Below are 22,377 nucleotides of genomic sequence, written 5' to 3'. Positions count from 1 at the left end.
AGTCTTTACATCACGCTTTCCCTATTGAAATCACTATGTGGTTTCTCTCTTTTTGGCTCAAACTGATTCATCATGCTACATTATGGATAATTTCTTCTATATTGTAAATAATTTCTTCTCTCATGAACTGTGTCTAATTTGCTTCTCCAGCACAAGGTTTAACTTACTTGTTAAGTTTTAAATTTCAAGGTCAATATTTTCCACTTCTAAAGTTATACATAATTCTCCTTCACATGTCCCTTTTAAAATCATATGCTTTCTTTTGTTCTGTTCTTAGTTTTCTTTAATGTCTTTAATCAGTAAAAAATTTATTCATTTTCTATTTCAGGAGATCTATTATTAGAAATTCTTAGAGATCTAATCTTGTTCTTTGTTGTATTTGCTAACATTAACTCATGGTAAATTGTTCCTCATAGATTAAGTTTTGGATTTTGACCTTATTTCATGGAAGGCTTTTATCTTCAGGACGCAAATATAATCTCAACTGAAGTTGTTTCTTCTATTATTTCTTTATCTTTGTTTGTTTTCTTTCACCAGGTACCTCAAGTGTATTACCAGCTTGGGATCTCTTTTTATATTACATTTTTTGCCTTGAGAATTCCTGGACCATGCAGATTAAATTAAAAAAAAAAAAATCAAACCATAAACTCAAAAAAAGGTAGGCCTATGGTTATGAATTCTCAGGGGAGATAATTTTCTCCTTACCTGAAGCCCATGCTGAGATAAATTTCTACGTTTTTATGCACAATTTGGCAGAAAGTACTATTTAAGGGTTCTGATTTTACTGGATATCATTCTCACTGGTACACACTGGCCTAAACCTCATGTAGGCACCACACCAATGTCCCATTCCCTTGGCAACCAAGGCCAGCAAATCCTACCTGACAGCCATAGCATTGTTTAGTCTTTACTATGTTCTTAGAAATACTGGAGAAATTCCTCTCCTCTTTTAATATCATTTCTCCAATCCAACAGATTATTTTCTGTACTTTCAACAACTCTTTTTCTTCTTTTTGACTTTCCATAAATAGAACACTTAGAACTGTGCTTTAGCAGCTCAAAATTCCTCTAGGCTCTACCCTCTATTTCAAACTGTTTTACGGAGGCACAGTTTCTACCTGTTGCTGTGTACCTTAGTATCTAGTTTTCACTCTGCTTTGGGATTTTGCCCCTGAACACTGTGTTTCTTTGGTTCCTAGCATTGTAGCATGTTGGCAAGTTCCATTTCATCCATATGTCCAAACCATTCTCCAGCTTGTCTAGAAGGGGAGATCAAGCAAATTCTAAATGCTTATTTGTGATGTCTGGCAACCTAAGCTGGTCACTAACTTCTGAGAAATGATGCATAATAAAAACATATGAAGGAAAAACACACATAAAAAAAGCAAGCAAAAGAAAACATGGATAACTAGAATTGATGACTTAAAAACATGATCCAAAGCATACCTCTATATCATCTTTAAAGATAGCCGGGGCAGGTTTGTATTCTGGATCTTCCACATCCCTGTTAAATACGAACAAATGCCATCATTATTGTTCCCGAACTTCAAATTTCCCTTGGCTGGACAAACAAATGGGGTACTGTCGGAAAGACTTTTTAATGTTTTAAAGGTCAGACTGAAGTCTCTGTTCTTTAGCCAGAGGAGCTCAAGTCTATTAGCATGAAGGCAATTACATGGCAAGTCAGAAGAAAGCTAGTTCTAATTTACCCCCAAGTTCACTTATAAATGTGATATTAATCTTAACACAGTCTCTTACTTTTCGCTTTCGGTGAGAAAAGAAACAGGTATAATGAACACCATGTTTCTCTTCAATTGTGTATGCTTAGCCTTTTTCTTCCCTCTTACACCTTCAGAATTTTATGGTCTTAATTGCTGTGACTACTAAGAATGGACAAGTGAAGAACTCATCAAATGAATGGGTGTGGGGAAGGTCCAGTCTCTTTCTTCATTCACACTCTGTTTGACAAGTGCTGATTTATTAGACTATCATTAGCTCGTTTGGATTGTAAACTCCAAAATCTCTTACTACTACTTTATTTAAAGAGAAACATCACTGACATAGAACATGCTGATGTTGACAGAGATATACGGAGAACTCATGCTTCTGAAATGCACGTACCCATCCATATAATCATTTGCCCTCTGTTCCGCAGCAACTGCTTTCTCATCAGGTTTTCCCACTCTTTCCAAGAAGCACAATGCCGGGTCTGCTCGGATAGTGTTATATTTTTCATAACCTAGAGGGACCACCAATTTTGGAGGTAAAAAGGATAAAAAAAAAGAAAAACATGTAAGTATTTCTCATATTTATGATGGGTGATGTTCCTGGACTAAAGGGACCATATATTAAAATGATACAGGTTAAACGTTTTCTAGAAATTATCACAAACATTACATGGTCTGACAATAAGTATATTTAGGAATCTAGATTAAATTTATCAGTTACACTGAAAAAGAGGAAAAGCTGATCACATGCAACAAATCTCACATAAAAACTCTTCCTGAGAGGGAATGTTACATGAGACATGTCCGGGAGAAGCAGTTTATATATGCCACTCACTCATAAGAAAATGTAGTGACTGATGGACAGTTTGAGAGTATATACTTTATACAGTGTATTCAATGGGTGTTACTGAAATAAGGCTGTAAGTGGAAATCAATAAATTAAGACATAGCTGATTTAACAGTATACAGAGATGAAGACTCTACCTATCTTACTTCTCACTTACCATGTTTAAAAACTCCAATAAGGAGTGACTTATCAGCATCAAAATCCCACCACTCAGCTGGAACTTCTGAGTGGTCTGGTTCTGGGACCCAAACATCAATGTCACTTAAAAAAAAGCATGATATGACTTTATGAGTTACTATAAACAAGTCTAAGAGGAGGCAAAAGTTTACACAGCTTCTAAAAAGCATTGTGGTTTTTAACAAAAAGCGGATATAACTTTATTATTTCCCACAATTATCACCAACTAAAATTATAAAATTGCACAATAACTACAAAGATATCATAAAATGAATTAATACTTTTAAGCACAACAGAAGAAGTAAGTTCCAACAGGTTTACTTTATCCTTAAGGAATAATATTCTTTTCACTGATTTCCTTCAGATACAGACAAAAGGTTCTACCTGATTATGTCAGCAAACAATGTGACCAGAATCATCTGGTTCAAATATTTTATTTTGTATATGAAGAGACTGAGGCCCTAAAAAAGCAAATCAATTGCTCTACATTGTAAAACAAGTTATGTCTCTTTTAGACTGCTATTGCTAGGAATAGGAAATCAATCCTGAATATTCATTGGAAGGACTGATGCTGAAGCTCCAATATTTTGGCCCCCTGATGCGAAGAGCCCACTCATTAGAAAAGACCCTGATGTTGGGAAAGATTGAAGGTAGGAGGAGAAGGGGATGACAGAGGACGAGAGGGTTGGATGGCATCACCGACTCAAGGGACATGAGTTTGAGCAAGCTCTGGGAGATGGTGAAGGACAGGGAAGCCTGGCATGCTGCAGTCCATGGGGCTGCAAAGAGTTGGACATGACTCAGTGACTGAACAGCAACAGCAACAATTGCTACAAAGTCACACTGAAAAATGAAGCACTGCTTATAAGCAGAGGAAAATGCAAGTTTTTGATTAATAATTTGATGAAAACACTCAAAGTGCTGTTTTTATGCTGTTTATAATACCATGCCACAAAACGATAATATGATAAGTTACTAAAAACACAATGATAAATCCATGATGTTCTGGTAATTTGGTGGTTTACATTATTATAAAACAACTACAGCACTTATAATTTTATAAATATAACTTTCTTTTCCTTTATCACTTGAAATTATTATTTTCCCAGAAACATTCTGCAAGTAACACACTTCTAAAGTAATATATACCTCTAAAAAGGGAAAGATGCCACACATAAAAGGACTGAAATGTTCACTTCTTTACCAGAGATTCAAGCCACTGTCTCCTTCAGCCTAGCATAGAGTTAATAATGTCTGACAAGGATTAGCAAATATCACTAATTTTTATACAAATATATGTCATTCTTATATTGTATTCAACAGCCAAAGGGGCAGAGATTGAATAAGGCTTGCCTAGTAGCTCAGCTGGCAAGAATCCTCCTGCAATGCAGGAGACCCCAGTTTGATTCCTGGGTTGGGAAGGTCTCCTGGAGAAGGGATAGGCTACCCACTCCAGTATTCTTGGGGTTCCCTGGTAGCTCAAAGGGTGAAGAATCCACCTCCAATGCAGGAGACCTGAGTTCGATCCATGGGCCAGGGAGATTCCCTGGAGGAGGGCATGGCAACCCACTCCAGTATTTTTGCCTGGAGAATCCCCACGAACAGAAGAGCATAGTAGGCTATTCTCCAGCGGGTTGCAAAGAGTCGGACACGACTGAGTGATTAAGCACAGCATAATACCCCAGGGAATCAAAATTCTACTTGAGAATTTCTCTATGAAATTAATGAATTATCAGTTTTCAAAGAATCACAGATATGATTTAAAGACACAACACATAAAAAAAAACCCCATAAATTTAGTTACATTTCATCTCTTCATCTTAGCATCATAAATTTTATAAATTAACAAAGGACTATGGATGTAAGATATGAAGAGTTTCCTAAGTTGTGTGACAAAAGTTCATCTACAAGTTGGTTATCTTTGGGAACTCAAACTTTCATACAGATATAAAATAAGTGATCAACGTTTCTGGTCTGGTTCACAAGAACCCAATATTTAAGCACTAATATAGTTGAAATAAAAGACAATGACAATGAAAAAGAGTTATAAGTTTTATAAGTAAATAAAACATAAGGAAATCACTTTTTATTTTTCGTGTTTTGCCAGGAGACTGAAAGACATTTTTCAGCATTCTAAAATGCACATCTCATTATATCTTATTTTGCTTAAAAAACAGAAGTGTCACAATCACAATATTTTTTGATTTAGTGCAGAAAGAGGAAGAGAGGTTTTCCTGTGATATGGCAAAAGCTGAAAAACAGATGAGGAAAAACACAGTTAAAGAAGATATTTAGTTTTGATTGCATTCCTGGTCAGGATTAATCAAAGCAGAAGCACAGAATGATAAAGGAAAAAGAGGAAAAGAACACTGGAGACAGGATACCCAAAGGGGAATTATCAAGTGGGTCAGATACTGTATTTCCCTATACAAACCAGCAGGTGGCACTCTAAGCTCAAAACACTGTGACATCTGAGGTGGAAGGTTTTTTTCCTTCTTTTAAAGAGTAAAGGAGGCTTCCCTGATAGCTCAGTTGGTAAAGAATCCGCCTGCGATGCAGGAGACCAGGGTTCTAGGGTGGGAAGTTCCTCTGGAGAAGGGAATGGCAATCCACTCCAGTATTCTCGCCTGGAGAATTCCATGGGCAGAGAAGCCTGGTGGGCTACAGTCCGTGGGGTCACAGAGTTGGACACGACGGAGCGACTAGTAAAGGGCACTCAGTATATACCTCATCGTTTAAATGTGCCATATGCATGTTAAGTGTTCGTTAACTGCTGGGGAAAGGAATACAATAAGGTGCATATACTCCTGTTGTTAATTTCTGCAATCTCTTGCATAAAGCCTCTGACTTCCCCTGGCCAGATTATCCATTCAAAATAGATTTAAACAGTATTCACTATATGCTAACAATGGCAATAATAAGATAGACAGATCCCTTCCCTTTTGAAGAAGTATCTGCAAAACCTCTTCAACACCTGTGATGAGTGCTGTGACAAGGCACCCAGTTGAGAAGACAGGGAGGCTGATTTGAGGTCACCTGAGTAGTAAGAGAGGGAGAAGGGAGGAAAATGGGAAAGAGAATGTTGCCTCAAGAACACAAAGGCCTGGAGGCAATGAGGGAGTATGTTGTGAGAGAGATGAATATGTTAAAATCCAAATAAAACCCAAATGAGAAACCAGTGAAGGAGAGAATAATGAAAGAGGATAATTCAAAGATCACAGTTCCTAGGAAATCACAGAGGGGTTGAATTCAATCAGAGCAAAGAAAAAGAGGAGCCGATCAGTCAACAACAAATTATATTTACTGATTGTTACTATTTCCCAGGTTCTGGGGCTAGGAATATGATCATCAATAAGACAGAAAGCAGATGTCACCTTCAGTCAGCTTAAATTGTACTGACAGGAGAAATACAATTTAAAAATAAATACAATTTTTAATACTAGTAGGCATCATGAATGAGATAAAATAAGGTTAAGTCATAGTCAGTGACCGGTGGGCTGCTCTAGCTAGAGTGGGCAGGGAAGGCCTATCTGCAGAAGTGAAACCTAAGCTGAGACCTGCATGATGGGAGCAGGCACTTCTGTGGAAAATGAGGGGAAAGAGTATTGCACTGGGGAAACAGCACAGAATGAGCCTAACATGCTGGAGGAACATTGTGGATGAAGGACAGAGTGGAGGAGGAAGGCCCATACTTATGTAGGGCACTATAGGATAGGTCTTTATTGTAAGAGAAATGAGAAGGTTCTAAGAAGAGGAGTGCCTTGGCCTGATTTTTGCTTTACAAAGACCACTCTGGCTTCTGTATCAAGGTCCAACTGTAGAGAGGCAAAAGATGCAAAAATGGGAATTCCCTGGCAGTTCAGTAGTGGTTAGAACCCTGTGCTTCCACTGCAGGGGGCCTGGGTTCACTCCCTGGTCGGGGAACTAAGATCCTGCAAATCGTGGGGCTGTGCCAAAACAACAACAAAAAAATCCAACGACTCTTGAAAAAGAAGAGGCAAAGAGACGCAATAAGGAGGCCATTGTAAAAGTCTAAACATGAGATAATGGAGGCTTGCACTGGGGAGTCAGCAGAGGCAAGAGTGAAAAAGTGCTCAGACTTCGCATATACTTTGTCAAACTAACAAGTCTTCCTGTAGGATTTGAGGAGAAGAGAATAATCAAGAATAATACCAGAGCAACTGGGTGGTAGATTTACTAGGATGCAGAAGGCCCGAATGTGGGAAGGTGGGGAGGGAAGAAAAGGAGATAGAAGATTTGGAAGATGCAGGGGAAGACTGAGATGTTAATCAGATATTTCAAGTGGAGATGTTTGAGGCAGCTGCTTTAGACTTTGGAGCTGAGGGGAAAGGTCTGGGATGAATATGTAAATATGACAGTCATCTATGTATAGATTATATTTGATATGATGAGGCTGCATAGGTTCACCTAAGGAGAAAGAACAGACAAGAAAGCAAGCTGAGGACACAGCTCTTGACCAATCCAACATCTAGAGCTCTATCAGAGGGACTGCTGTTGTTTAGTCTCTCAGCCATATCCTACTCTTGGCGACCCTGTGAACTGTAGCCTGCCAGGCTCCTCTGTCCATGGGATTTTCCAGGCAAGAATACTCCACGGGATCGTCCTGACCCAGGGATTGCACCGGCATCTCCTGCAATAGCCGATGGATGCTTAAAAGCTGAACCACCTGGGAAGCCTCTTTTAGAAGAATAAGAGCTAGCAAAGGAAAATAAGAAAACCAACGAGGAAAAAAGCACAACCAGGTGGGTGTAGTAGCATGGATGTCTCCTGAAGACATCATTTCAAGAAGGGAGAAAGAGAGTAAGTTCAGAGACATCTAAACTTCACATTCTAGGTTATTAGTGGCCTTACTAAAAATCAGAGTGGAGATATAGGATTAACTGGAACAGGCAGAAGAGAAAATGCAAAGTAAAGAGGTATAAGATTATCAACCCACACAGCTCTCTATTTTTGTGAAGGACAGCAGAGAAATGGATTAGAAGGATGTAGGTATATTATAGTAGGTTTTTTGTTCTTTTTAAAGTGAATGATATTAAGGAATGCTTATATGCCAAGAGAATGATTCAGTAAAGAGTGGGGGAAATGATGATTCAGGAAACAAAGGTGTAAAATCTTTAAAAGGTAAGAGATGAGTTCCAAGCATAAGGGCTGCTCTTAAGAGGATGAGGAGGAAGATTTCTAGGGCATCCCGAGAGAAGGAATAAATAGGGGGACACATATGACAAGTAGAACTGAAGGTGGCTCTTGTCTGTTTCTATTTTCTTCATGAAATATATACCGAAGTCATTACTGGAGGGGATGCTAGTAGGATAGGAAGATGGTTTGAGGAGAGAGGTATGGAATGGTCCTCTTGAAGAACTGGTAAATGAACTTTCTGGTCATGTTGGTTAAAAAGCTTATTTGTGTTTAATCACATTTGAGATTAATGATCATAAATTTGAAGTGAGTCATTTGGCAGAGTTTGTGTGATTTTCTCCAGCAATGTTCAACTGCTCAGATATAGGCAAAAAGGTAAATGGATTTTTAGGTTTAACATGAATTGGGGTTGTGTCACGTATGTAGAACAGAGGGAAAAGCAGGCAAAGAATTTTAGTGAGTACAGTGCTGGACTACAGAATGCTTATTTATAATGAGGAAAGTGGGGGATGAAAGTGATGATGAATAGTAAGTGGTTAACATGGGGACACCAACACCATGATGAAGCTAGAGAATTACAGTTTTAGGGCTTAGATATGGTAGTAGGAGCCCTAAAACTTAAGCTTCCTCCCTCTTACTACAATGAGAGACTTGTGCATCCTCATGTGATCCATCCAATACTTGGTCTCTCAGTTCCTTGACCTTTACATCATCTTTTTTTTTCTCTCTACCACAGCCACACATGCACACGGTCATATACTTAATCTTACCATCACCAATAGCAGCATTCTCTTCAATCTGAATTCCAACTGTCAGTTCCTTCCAACTTAATTAACTTGGGTACTTTTCACTATAATTCTCCAGCTTCATCATGGTGTCCCCCATCTTACCTAACTCAGTATCCATCATCACTCTCTTCCCCAGTTTCATCCCCCACTTTCCTCATTATAAATAAGCATTCTCTCCAGTACTTTGGCCACCTCATGCAAAGAGTTGACTCACTGGAAAAGACTCTGATGCTGGGAGGGATTGGGGGCAGGAGGAGAAGGGGATGACAGAGGATGAGATGGCTGGATGGCATCACTGACTCGATGGACGTGAGTCTGGGTGAACTCCGGGAGTTGGTGATGGACAGGGAGGCCTGGCGTGCTGGGATTCATGGGGTCGCAAAGAGTTGGACACAACCGAGTGACTGAACTGAACTGAACTGAGTCCAGCACTGTACTCACTAAAATTCTTTGCCGGCTTTTCCCTCTGTTCTACACACATGACACAACCCCAATTCATGTTAAACCTAAAAATCCACTTACCTTTTTGCCTATAACTAAGCAGTTGAACATTGCTGGAGAAAATCGCATGAGCCCTGTCAAATGACTCACTTCAAACTTATGATCATTAATCTCAAATGGGATTAAACATAAATAAGCTGTTTAACCACCACAACCAGAAAGGAGGGCTTCCCTGGTGTCTCAGCCAGTAAAGAATCCACTTGCAATGTGGGAGACCTGGGTTTGATCCTGGGGTTGGGAAGATCCCCTGGAGAAGGGAAAGGTTACCCACTCCAGTATTCTGGCCTGGAGACTTCCATGGACTGTATAGTTCATGGGGTTGCAGAGAGTTGGACACAACTGAGCGACTTTCACTTCAGATGGTAGTAGCAAGCTGCTACTACTGCTATTTTCACTCTTCTTGTAACTTTCAGTGACAGAGCCAACAATGAGATTACTGATGAAAGGCAACAAATTGACAAGGATTACTCTAAATTTGGTAGATTTTCCTTTCCGTGAATTTCACTGAATAAAGAGCCACTTAATATACAATTTCCTAGTCATTTAACTTTTGCCTCATCATGTTGCTAAAAACTAAATATAAACATGTTATTTACCTTGCATCAACTCCATCAAAAACTTTCTGACACTCATTTCCAATGACTTCTTGCTTTAGATAATACAGCATCCTTACACGAAGCAAAACTCTAAAAATGAGGGGAAAAAAATCAAAAGACATTAATCATCATTAAAGAAATTTCATTCATGGGGTTAAAATTAAAAAAGAATTTGTATACAGAATTTTTATAATGAAATAATAATAATTACTTCTGATTAAATTAACCCCATTACTACCATATATATATATATATATATATATATATAATAGGTTTCTCCAAAATCTTCACAATCATCATTATTTTAGAGCCAAGTAAGATACAACGAGATCACTTGGAGGTCAGTTTTATTTCTCTCTCTGTTGATGAAAAGTGACACAAGAGGTACCATGATTTGCTGAAGGACACCCTGTAAGATTAAGATTAGGACTGGTCCTAGACCACACTGTCTCTGTATTCCAAATCAGCATGCTTTAATATTGTTAAAATTCAGAAAAGTAAACTCTTAATGAGTTGTGTTAAAAATACCCTACTACCTACTTATTACAGTGGTGTTTTATATGTTTTTTGTAGCCTTCATCTTGAAGTAGTTGCTCAGGATTGTATTTTCGAAGCCATTCTGCTTTTTGTATATCAAATGAGCTTGTTTGAGTCTTTACTTTCTTCCCTTTTCTACCTCTTGGTACCGGGGCTGACAGGCCTGTTGAAATGAGGACAGATGAAATCAGGGATAATTTGTATACAGATATTCAGTTTGAAACATTTTTACAATGCGAGTAACTTCTGGAGGCTTTCAGAGGTCTGTGGAGGCTATACAGAGATCTTTGAAACAAGATAAGTCAATACAATGACTCCACACATATTAACACAATTTCTACCAAACACCCAATTTAATATCTCTAATTAATCATTCTGATTACCTCTATGTTCCAAAACATTTTCTAAATGTAAAAACCAAAAGATCAAACCTTTCCCTGTGCTTTACTTTTTGCTGCCTTAGTTACAAAAGTGTAAGTTGTGGCTAAAAGATCTGTTTTCCAAAAGTGTGTTTACTCTTCTTTCAAAATCATGGTATACTTGAAGTATCTTTTCAAATATTAATATTTAAAAACTTTTCTTTTTACAGCCTGTTTCCTACAATTACATTTTAGCAATTTGTTTTTAGTCTCTCATTCATGTTGGAGACTTTCCTCAGATGTCTGATACTCTTGGTTACTTGCTCACATTTAAGAATGAAAGGAAAACTGACTGGCCGTCTGAATTAATGAAGATGACTGTGGACTCTTTGAAGGGTAATCTGGCTGGCTTTGTCCTGTCATTATCTTTAGGTTTTGCTCTGGTCAGATTAACCAAGGAAAATTTCTTAGTTTTCTTCCTTGAGTATGACACTGTCCATTATACATATTAATTTAACAGCTATTTGGTAAGTCCATGTTGCAAATCCCAATGAAATGCACACCTTATGTTATTTTCTCGAGAGAATAAACAGTCAGTCTTCATATCGTGGCTACATGGAGCTGAAGAGGGTATTTATGGGTCTGATCTCCCTTTTAGACAACATTTAATCAAAGCCCCTGTCTTTTATACCCACTTTCAGAGGTCATGGATGTCACAAACTCCTGAAACTTTTGGCTAATCTATTAAGCAAAATCAGCTGGTTGTTGCCTTTTCCTAATGTTGACCTAAGATTTAGTTCTCTCTGATTGGTTAAGTTAGTTACCACTTATCTAACACTCCAAGATTCCAAAATTTGTTTCCCACCCTGTCTACTTTTAAAGGTTTATTCTTATTTATTTTTAAATTATGGAATTAGGCATACACAAAAATAGATGGAATAATACGATAGAGCATTGGGTCCTATCTTCCAACTTCATTATCAATTCACGGCCAATTTTATTTCATCTATATTATGTTTGCTCCTGAACCTCCAATACTATTTTGAAATTAACTGAAGACAATAATCACCTCTAATAAATGTCTGCGTATCTTTTAACATATGTAAAAGACTTCCTTAAAAAAAATAATTACAATACCCTACAACATGTCAGCCCCAAGAAATGCAGTAATACTTACTTAATATTTAGTATTCAAATTTATAATTATCTAATAAAAATAACAGAAAAATTTCCCCTGGGCTGCTGCTTTCAATCAGGATCCAAATAAGGCTCATACATTATAACTGGCTGAGGACATTTAAATCTCTTTCAGATTATAGCAGGCTTTTCAATCTTGGCACTACTGTTATTTTGAGCTGCACAGTTTCTTACTGTGGGTGCTGCCTGTGCACTCATGGCCTCTACCCATTAGATGCCATTAACATCCTCAAAGTTGTAACAACCCCGAGTAAGAGCAAGACTAGGGCACAAAATCATGTCTGGTTGTGAACTACTGATTTATAGATACCCTCTCCATTTCCTTCCCTTCTACTATTTAAGAAACTAAAATTTTTACCTGTATACTTCATCAAGCTTAATGCCTTGAATTTTTTCCTCTTTATTGACATTTAAGTTGGGTTTTAAGGAAGAATGAAATTATATTTGTGTAATACACAATCTTCCATCTTTACCAGAAATCAGCTCTTCACATTAATAATTTCATTCCCTCCTATTGGGATAGAACCCCAATGACCACCCCAAATCTAAACCACGTGCTTTCTGTTCTTGATCTCAGTTTCTGGTTTATTTCCTTCACAGTATTCATCATAATCTAAAAGTATTTAGGTAATTTCATTTTATTGGGCTCCAAAATCACTGAGAATGGTAATTGCAGCCACAAAAATCAAAAGACACTTGCTCCTTGGAAGAAAAGCTATGGCAAACTGAGATAGCACATTAGAAAGCAGAGATATCACTTTGCTCACAAAGGTCCATATAGTCTTAACTCTGCCTGACCAGAATGTAAGGTTCATGAGCTCAGGGATCTTGTCTGTGTTGTTCCTTCTCATTTTCCCAGTACTTTGCAAAGAAGCACATGACAGGTGCTTTGACAAGTATTTGTTGATTAAAGCGAACAAAACTGTAACACAAATTTAAGGGCATAGTCATCTTTTTTATCTTTATAGAAAATTCAGTTATCTTATGCAAAAAAGAATGTTCTGTTAGCAAGGTTACAAAGATTACAAAGAAAAATTTCCAGCCCTTCGATAAGACTGTAAGTTGGCATAGCCACATTTGATGTCAAATTAAAATATTAAAAAAAATTTAAATGGATATCACTGTTTCCCAATTTTATTTTATTTTATTTTTTTTTATTTTTAAACTTTACATAATTGTATTAGTTTTGCCAAATATCATAATGAATCCGCCACAGGTATACATGTGTTCCCCATCCCGAACCCTCCTCCCTCCTCATACCATCCCTCTGGGCCGTCCAGTGCACCAGCCCCAAGCATCCAGCATCGTGCATCGAACCTGGACTGGCAACTCGTTTCCTACATGATATTTTACACGTTTCAATGCCATTCTCCCAAATCTTCCCACCCTCTCCCTCTCCCACAGAGTCCATAAGACTGTTCTATACATCAGTGTCTCTTTTGCTGTCTCGTATACAGAGTTATTGTTACCATCTTTCTAAATTCCATATATATGCGTTAGTATACTGTATTTATGTTTTTCCTTCTGGCTTACTTCACTCTGTATAATAGGCTCCAGTTTCATCCACCTCATTAGAACTGATTCAAATGTATTCTTTTTAATGGCTGAGTAATACTCCATTGTGTATATGTACCACTGCTTTCTTATCCATTCATCTGCTGATGGACATCTAGGTTGCTTCCATGTCCTGGCTATTATAAACAGTGCTGCGATGAACATTGGGGTACATGTGTCTCTTTCCCTTCTGGTTTCCTCAGTGTGTATGCCCAGCAGTGGGATTGCTGGATCATAAGGCAGTTCTATTTCCAGTTTTTTAAGGAATCTCCACACTGTTCTCCATAGTGGCTGTACTAGGTTGCATTCCCACCAACAGTGTAAGAGGGTTCCCTTTTCTCCACACCCTCTCCAGCATTTATTATTTGTAGACTTTTGGATCGCAGCCATTCTGACTGGTGTGAAATGGTACCTCATAGTGGTTTTGATTTGCATTTCTCTGATAATGAGTGATGTTGAGCATCTTTTCATGTGTTTGTTAGCCATCTGTATGTCTTCTTTGGAGAAATGTCTATTTAGTTCTTTGGCCCATTTTTTGATTGGGTCGTTTATTTTTCTGGAGTTGAGCTGTAGGAGTTGCTTGTATATTTTTGAGATTAGTTGTTTGTCGGTTGCTTCATTTGCTATTATTTTCTCCCATTCTGAAGGCTGTCTTTTCACCTTGCTAATAGTTTCCTTTGATGTGCAGAAGCTTTTAAGGTTAATTAGGTCCCATTTGTTTATTTTTGCTTTTATTTCCAATATTCTGGGAGGTGGGTCATAGAGGATCCTGCTGTGATGTATGTCGGAGAGTGTTTTGCCTATGTTCTCCTCTAGGAGTTTTATAGTTTCTGGTCTTACGTTTAGATCTTTAATCCATTTTGAGTTTATTTTTGTGTATGGTGTTAGAAAGTGGTCCAGTTTCATTCTTTTACAAGTGGTTGCCCAGATTTCCCAGCACCACTTGTTAAAGAGATTGTCTTTAATCCATTGTATATTCTTGCCTCCTTTGTCAAAGATAAGGTGTCCATATGTGCGTGGATTTATCTCTGGGCTTTCTATTTTATTCCATTGATCTATATTTCTGTCTTTGTGCCAGTACCATACTGTCTTGATAACTGTGGCTTTGTAGTAGAGCCTGAAGTCAGGTAGGTTGATTCCTCCAGTTCCATTCTTCTTTCTCAAGATCGCTTTGGCTATTCGAGGTTTTTTGTATTTCCATACAAATTGTGAAATTATTTGTTCTAGCTCTGTGAGGAATACTGTTGGTAGCTTGATAGGGATTGCATTGAATCTATAAATTGCTTTGGGTAGTATACTCATTTTCACTATATTGATTCTTCCAATCCATGAACATGGTATATTTCTCCATCTATTAGTGTCCTCTTTGATTTCTTTCACCAGTGTTTTATAGTTTTCTATATATAGGTCTTTAGTTTCTTTAGGTAGATATATTCCTAAGTATTTTATTCTTTCCGTTGCAATGGTGAATGGAATTGTTTCCTTAATTTCTCTTTCTGTTTTCTCATTATTAGTGTATAGGAATGCAAGGGATTTCTGTGTGTTGATTTTATATCCTGCAACTTTACTATGGATAGATCAACTAAACAGAAAATTAACAAGGAAACACAAACTTTAAACGATACAATAGACCAGTTAGACCTAATTGATATCTATAGGACATTTCATCCCCAAACAATGAATTTCACCTTTTTCTCAAGCGCACATGGAACCTTCTCCAGGATAGATCACATCCTGGGCCATAAAGATAGCCTTGGTAAATTCAAAAAAATAGAAATCATTCCAAGCATTTTTTCTGACCACAATGCAGTAAGATTAGATCTCAATTACAGGAGAAAAACTATTAAAAATTCCAACATATGGAGGCTGAACAACACACTGCTGAATAACCAACAAATCACAGAAGAAATCAAAAAAGAAATCAAAATTTGCATAGAAACGAATGAAAATGAAAACACAACAACCCAAAACCTGTGGGACACGGTAAAAGCAGTCCTAAGGGGAAAGTTCATAGCAATACAGGCACACCTCAAGAAACAAGAAAAAAGTCAAATAAATAACCTAACTCTACACCTAAAGCAACTAGAAAAGGAAGAAATGAAGAACCCCAGGGTTAGTAGAAGGAAAGAAATCTTAAAAATTAGAGCAGAAATAAATGCAAAAGAAACAAAAGAGACCATAGCAAAAATCAACAAAACCAAAAGCTGGTTCTTTGAAAGGATAAATAAAATTGACAAACCATTAGCCAGACTCATCAAGAAACAAAGGGAGAAAAATCAAATCAACAAAATTAGAAACGAAAATGGAGAGATCACAACAGACAACACAGAAATACAAAGGATCATAAGAGACTACTATCAACAATTATATGCCAATAAAATGGACAACGAGGAAGAAATGGACAAATTCTTAGAAAAGTACAACTTTCCAAAATTGGACCAGGAAGAAATAGAAAATCTTAACAGACCCATCACAAGCATGGAAATTGAAACTGTAATCAAAAATCTTCCAGCAAACAAAAGCCCTGGTCCAGACGGCTTCACAGCTGAATTCTACCAAAAATTTAGAGAAGAGCTCACACCTATCCTGCTCAAACTCTTCCAGAAAATTGCAGAGGAAGGTAAACTTCCAAACTCATTCTATGAGGCCACCATCACCCTAATACCAAAACCTGACAAAGATGCCACAAAAAAAGAAAACTACAGGCCAATATCACTGATGAACATAGATGCAAAAATCCTTAACAAAATTCTAGCAATCAGAATCCAGCAACACATTAAAAAGATCATACACCATGACCAAGTGGGCTTTATCCCAGGGATGCAAGGATTCTTCAATATCCGCAAATCAATCAATGTAATACACCACATTAACAAATTGAAAAATAAAAACCATATGATTATCTCAATAGATGCAGAGAAAGCCTTTGACAAAATTCAACATCCATTTATGATAAAAACTCTCCAGAAAGCAGGAATAGAAGGAACATACCTCAACATAATAAAAGCTATATATGACAAACCCACAGCAAACATTATCCTCAATGGTGAAAAATTGAAAGCATTTCCTCTAAAGTCAGGAACAAGACAAGGGTGCCCACTTTCACCATTACTATTCAACATAGTTTTGGAAGTTTTGGCCACAGCAATCAGAGCAGAAAAAGAAATAAAAGGAATCCAAATTGGAAAAGAAGAAGTAAAACTCTCACTATTTGCAGATGACATGATCCTCTACATAGAAAACCCTAAAGATTCCACCAGAAAATTACTAGAAATAATCAATGACTATAGTAAAGTTGCAGGATATAAAATCAACACACAGAAATCCCAATTTTAATATACATACTAACTGCTGAGGACCTTGTTAAAATGTAGATTCTGATGCAGTAAGTCTGTGGTCTAAGATTCTGCATTTCTAAAAAGCTCCCGGGAAAGGCTCACAGACCACATTTTAGATGCTAAGGATGTATGTATGCTGTAATTCAACAATTCCATTTCTTGATATTTACTTTCGTGAAAGATTCGTTCCTGTGCACAACGAGCAATGTACAGGGATCTTCAATGATACCTGTTTTTCAATTGTCTAAAATGTCCATCATTAAAGGAGATGCTAAATGAATTAAGAAATACCCATACTATGGACTACTAAGCAGGAGTTTAAAAGATAAAATAGATCTACATGAATACAGATGGACAACCTCTAAGAAATACTGTTGGGTCAACAACTTGTAAACCAATACATGTTTGATAACAATATATAAAACTCAGACTAGTCTTTTCCAACTTGGAACTTGTACTGAGAGGGAAGATTAAGAGTTCTTTACCATTATCTGAAATACTTCAGTATTTTATAGGGTACTATGTTAAGTGCTAGTTATACAACCAGAGCTGAATTTAAAAAGGAAATAAAGTATGCTCCTACCTAGATGATTCTGTAGCTCTCGTGTCTGCCCGTCTTCAGTTGGAGTAATGAGATCCCATATGAAGCCTTTAATTTTCTCATCTCCTCGGTAGTGAACAAGGCAATATGCTAAGAGGGCTCGGCAAATTATTTCTACATCGTGCTCGTTTAGCTGCCTTTTAAAACGGCCATGAGACAGAATCTCTCTCCATCGGCCCCATCTGTTTAAAAAAAGGTATATTTACATTAATATTGGATGAAATCCTAGAGAAAAACATAACTCATGGATAAAAGGCCTGAAAACTGCAAAAAACACATCTTGTCATTAACAGGATTTACCTAATAGTTTTTTTGTCTCCAATGAATAACATGCAGAATCATGGTAATTTCTAGTATTATTTTATTCAATAATGGATAACAAAATTATCCATTTTGTTACTGAATATGCAAATCTGAGAACAATAAGGAGTTTGACATTAGCAATACATTTATAATTTTAAAATTTAAGGTACTCATCATTCTATTAAATATGTTAAATATATAAATGCATGATACTTTAAAAATAATTTTATTGATTCTAACAAGACAAAAAGTATACTAGAATATAGTATATTTTCCTATAATTTATATACCAGACTACTAACAGTAAACATTAAAAATAATATTTTACCCATAAACTAGCAGATTTTTCTCTACTCTAAAGCATTCAGTTCTTCCATAGCCATTCGAACGCTCACAGGGTCTCCGAAGTTTGGGCTTTTCATCTCCTTCACTTTCGGGTTCAGATAATTCAGCTAACTCGTCTTTTGTGGCACTGAAGGGTCTTGTTTGCTTCCTAATTCTTGGAGTGTCAATAACCAAGCTGTTCTGTAAAATTTAACAGCTATTACTTGAAGGTCCTTTTACTATTGTGCTTCTAACAATATTTTACATTTTTACCTTTCAAGCTGTACAAACGACAAAATAATTACATAAAGCCAGAAGAAAGAAAATACTAACGATTCCATTGACCTACCAAATCAACTTAAAATTTTTAGTATTTCTTTAAAATCCTTATTACCATTTGTCATAAATTCATATTACAATCATAGGATAAAAAGAATTTGGTATATTACTTTATTATTAATCTGAAAATTATTATATTGTGCTTCTACAACCATAAACTATATTTTAAACTGAATTTATGCATCGTAATCATTTTCTTTACCTAATTCATAATTTAGATTGTCTTCAATTTTTAAAATATACAATGCTAAAGTAAATCTTCATACTTTATCCTATAGATAAGTCCAAAGAAGTGAAATATCCAGAAATACAAATATCGGTCAAAGGGTATACTTTTTTTTAATGGATCTGGAATCATGTTTCAGTGGGTTCCAAAAGATTCATACTAATACGCTGCAGTCCATGGGGTCGCAAAGAGTCGGACATGACTGAGTGACTGAAGTGAACTGAATATACAACAAGCAAGGTAAAGTATATGAACCTCACTACGTTCAATGCACTTTAATTCATTCAAAACAACTTAAGTTGACAAACTTACCTTTATTGAGCAATTTCTCTAAATTAGGCACTATGTTATGGGCTGCAGGCGTAGCTGTGACTAAGACAGCTTTCTGCTCAGGAGAAACTGATAGTCTTGAGGATCAGACTAATGTGTAAACAAATGCTTTTCAGGATACAATACGTTATGATACAAGATGGGTACAAAAAAGGCAGAATGATTTACAAAGTAGTGATTCTTGAAAGAGATTTTCAAGAATGAGAAGTAGTTTGCTAGGCATCCAAGAAAGAGATGGCATTATAAGTGACGAAAAGAGCAATGGACCTTGAAAAGGTATTCTCTGTTCAAGTCCTAGAGCAGAAAAGGGTAAAGGGTAGTGGGGGAAGCAGATCAGGCAGGTTCTGCTATCCCACAGTAAGTTATGTACACAGGGCATTGAATTTAACGGGTTATAGAATGTTAGTATGTCATTACTCATGACACTGCTGCTAAGTCGCTTCAGTGGTGTCCGACTTCTGTGAGACCCCATGGACGGCAGCCCACCAGGCTGCCCCATCCCTGGGATTCTCCAGGCATGAACACTGGAGTGGATTGCCATTTCCTTCTCCAATGCAGGAAAGTGAAAAGTGAAAGTGCAGTTGCTCAGTCGTTTCCGACTCTTAGCGACCCCATGGACTGCAGCCCACCAGGTTCCTCCGTCCATGGGATTTTCCAGGCAAGAGTACTGGAGTGGGGTGCCATTGCCTTCTCCGACTCATGACACTAACCTTCTCTATTAAGTTCTTTGACTGCAAACTTACTAGTTTTCCTTTTGTAATTAATAAATATTTTGAAAGATATATAGAAGTTTAGCTTCTCCTTATATTTTAAACTAATTTTAGAATTCATCAATAGGGTGGATTAATTGAGATTTTTCATCTCTCTTATTCCTTCTACACTTATTAACTGGCATCTTCTATGTAAGAAAAAGCTGACAAGGACCTAGTGTATAACACAGAGAATTATACTCAATATTTTGTAATAACCTGTAAGGGAAAAGAACCTGAAAAAAAAAAATGTATTTATAATGGAAACACCTTGTTGTGCATGTGAAACTAAAACAACACTGTAAATCAACTATACTTCAATAAAAATTAATTAAAAACAAAACAAAGAGTTATTCCTTCCCCTGTCCCCCCCAAAAAAACCCCTTAGTTTTATTTTCTCAAGTAAATTTACTTTCTCAAGTAAATTTCAAGTTTTTTTTGCCTATAATCTGTAAAGATTTTATTTCTACCTGTGATCAATTTACATTAGCGCTTTTTTAAAAAACTGTTTTACAATGTTGTGTTAGTATCTGCTGTATAACATGAATCAGCTATAATACATCAGCTTTTATATAATAAAAATACTTTCATATATACTTCTGTTACAAATAGTCACCAGTCAGCACCTTTTGCCATAACATAATTTTTTGTCATATATTTAAATATGCCAATTACTTCCTTTGTGATTTCTAATTCAGAATGTTTTCCCATCAAATATTTGATAAAATAGAAATCAGATTTCCTATTTTTCATGTTTTGTTTCAAAAATACATTTACCACAAATTGGAGTTTACTTGGTATAGAGCATATTATTAAAATGCTTCACCAATGCTAACTGAATATTCTAATCATGATTATTACATACTTCCTTTTCCTCTAATGCTACTTATTTACATCCTATAAATTGATTTTCTCCTGTTCTTATTCTATTCTTTGCTCTCTATATATTTCTTTCAATATCTTAATTCCTTTATTATACATTAATATACTTTTACATTTTAAACATATATACCCATCTGTCTTCATGATACTTCTTGCTGGAAAATATAAAAAATTTTAAACAATGTATAAATCAGAAAACATAACTGTACAAGTGTTAAATGACTATGTTGTTGTTTAGTCACTACGTCACGTCCAACTCTTTGCAACGCTGTGAACTGTAGCCCACCAGACTCCTCAGTCCATGGGATCTCCCAGGCAAGAGTACTGGAGTGGGTTGCCATCTCCTCCAGAGGATCTTTCCAACCCATGGATTGATCTGTGCCTCCTGCACTGGAGGGCAAGTTCTTTACTATGGAGCCATCTATATGCTTATATACATTTATTCAAAAAATCCTTACTCTATAAGATTATCTATAAGGTACTATTGATTTGAGCCATATCTATCATCTCTGACCTAAGCTGTCACCACTCTCAACAACTCCCTATGTTCTGACACAAAGCCATTTCTATTTCTGGAACACACTAAGCTTATTTCAACCAGTGGCTCACTACTATTCCCTCTACCTTGCAATTTTATTTCTCATGTCTTTACATTGCTGCCTTGTTCTCATCATTCAAGTCTCAGGACAGATGTCCCCTCAGAGTGATCTCCCTTGACCACTTTACCTAATGCTATCTCCATTCCTTCAGGTATTCTCTACCATCTTACGATTTCATTTTCTTTGGTCTCAGAAATTATCTTATATATTTGTTTACATACCCACCGGAATTTATAAGCCCTATTAAAGCAGCAGTTCATCTGTCTCATTCATTTTAGTCACAGCACAAGAATGGTACCTACTTCACAGTGTGCTCTAGCTGGAGCCAGGCCAAATATACAAGTGTCTGTGTATTACCGTTATATACTTTAAAAAAATTATAAACCAAGATCACACTGTAAGTACTGGTCTCTCTCTCTGACTCTCTGAAATTAACTATCTTATCTTAGGGGGCTTCCCAGGTGGCTCAGTGGTAAAGAATCTACCTGCAATGCAGGAGATGTGGGCCTGATCCCTGGGTGGGGAAGATCCCATGGAGGCTGAAATGGCCACCCACTCCAGTACTCTTGCCGGGGAAATCCCACGGACAGAGGGGCCTGGTGGAAAGAGTCGGACATGACTTAGTGACTAACACATCCTGTTTCAGAGCTCTAAGTGAGTATTTAGGGATTTACATGATGATTTTTAGTTAGTGCATTAGATAATATAAAAGTACTGATTAGTTTCTAATTTTTTTCTAAAATGAACAATGCAGTGATGTACATCACTGTACCACATTATCATTAAACATGTGATTATTGCCGAGTCAGATTCCTAAGAGCTGATTTAATATTCTTGAATATTTATTATTTCAGAGGAATTTTTAGATTTTGTTTGGTTATATGAACAAATTGTTAACATTTTTGATTGGGATTGCATTTCTATGTTTAAACTCAAGTTTAAAATGTATAGTTTTTCTAATTGACAAATCTTACAATTAAGTTTGGTAATTCACTTTATTAAAATCATACATGACCAGTAGGTATACCCCTAAGTGTTCTAAATAGTTTTTCTACTATGAAGTAGATTTCCTCTTCCATAATTTTTCTACTTCTGGTAGTACTGATAATTAAGAAGGCTAAATGTCATATTTATCCTCTATCCTGTTAATTCACTGATTCATTAATTTTATAGTGGTTTGCAGATGCCATTGACTTTTTAGGCATATAAACATGCCAATATGCAAACAGTAATATTTTAATAAACA

At 36.6% G+C, this 22,377-nt stretch overlaps 1 protein-coding gene across 36 annotated transcripts in view; it reads right to left on the bottom strand.

Annotated features, from left to right (window-relative positions):
* Positions 1 to 22,377, bottom strand: part of CHD9 (chromodomain helicase DNA binding protein 9) — a 229,718-nt gene that overhangs the window by 25,885 nt on the left and 181,456 nt on the right. For all 36 annotated transcript variants that reach the window (XM_086350647.1, XM_086350626.1, XM_086350651.1 and 33 more), the window contains 7 exons: positions 18,011 to 18,207; positions 17,362 to 17,561; positions 10,334 to 10,493; positions 9,794 to 9,883; positions 2,732 to 2,835; positions 2,122 to 2,239; positions 1,447 to 1,504 (listed from right to left, as the gene is read on the bottom strand). In XM_086350647.1, coding sequence (XP_086206773.1) covers positions 1,447 to 1,504; positions 2,122 to 2,239; positions 2,732 to 2,835; positions 9,794 to 9,883; positions 10,334 to 10,493; positions 17,362 to 17,561; positions 18,011 to 18,207 — 927 coding nt within the window. The remainder of the gene's footprint in view (positions 1 to 1,446; positions 1,505 to 2,121; positions 2,240 to 2,731; positions 2,836 to 9,793; positions 9,884 to 10,333; positions 10,494 to 17,361; positions 17,562 to 18,010; positions 18,208 to 22,377) is intronic.

This window comes from Bos grunniens, chromosome 18 (assembly GCF_055505025.1).
Source record: "Bos grunniens cultivar Pamir isolate PY7600 chromosome 18, Bosgru_T2T1.0, whole genome shotgun sequence".
Taxonomy (NCBI): Eukaryota; Metazoa; Chordata; class Mammalia; order Artiodactyla; family Bovidae; genus Bos; species Bos grunniens.
This window is presented reverse-complemented; position numbering and strand designations above follow the sequence as displayed.